The sequence below is a fragment of the Eimeria tenella genome, genomic scaffold, assembly GCF_000499545.2.
Source record: "Eimeria tenella Houghton genomic scaffold, Eth_scaff3445, whole genome shotgun sequence".
Classification (NCBI taxonomy): domain Eukaryota; phylum Apicomplexa; class Conoidasida; order Eucoccidiorida; family Eimeriidae; genus Eimeria; species Eimeria tenella.
Genome location: NW_013543212.1, coordinates 1,257 through 1,587, shown reverse-complemented (window position 1 = coordinate 1,587; position 331 = coordinate 1,257). Strand labels below are relative to the sequence as shown.

At 66.2% G+C, this 331-nt stretch overlaps 1 protein-coding gene across 1 annotated transcript in view; it reads right to left on the bottom strand.

The window, feature by feature from the left end:
* Nucleotides 1-331, bottom strand: part of ETH_00041205 (dihydrolipoyl dehydrogenase protein, putative) — a gene marked incomplete at both ends in the record, with an annotated part of 2,459 nt that overhangs the window by 906 nt on the left and 1,222 nt on the right. The window contains one exon of the mRNA XM_013376431.1: nt 54-140. Within this exon, the coding sequence (XP_013231885.1) occupies nt 54-140 (87 nt within the window). The remainder of the gene's footprint in view (nt 1-53; nt 141-331) is intronic.

The window sequence follows — 331 nt, the reverse complement described above, 5'->3', positions numbered from 1 at the left end:
GGGGGCGCCCCCCCGGGGGCCCCCCCCGCGGGCCCCGGCGGGGCCTCCGGCACCTCCACACGCACAACACGCATGCATGCGTCCACCGGCACAAAGCCCCCCCGCTTCAATGTTACTCCCAACTCCTCAAGACCCAGGCCCTGCAGCAGACACACGAAGTCCCTGCTGCTGCTGCTGCTGCTGCCGCTGCTGCTGCTAGTGTTGCTGCTAGTGTCGTGTTGCTGCTGCTGCTGCTAGTGTTGCTGCTAGTGTCGTGTTGCTGCTGCTGCTGCTGCTAGCACCGCGGCTACTGCTGCAAACACTGCTGCTGCTGCTGCTACCCGTACTACCG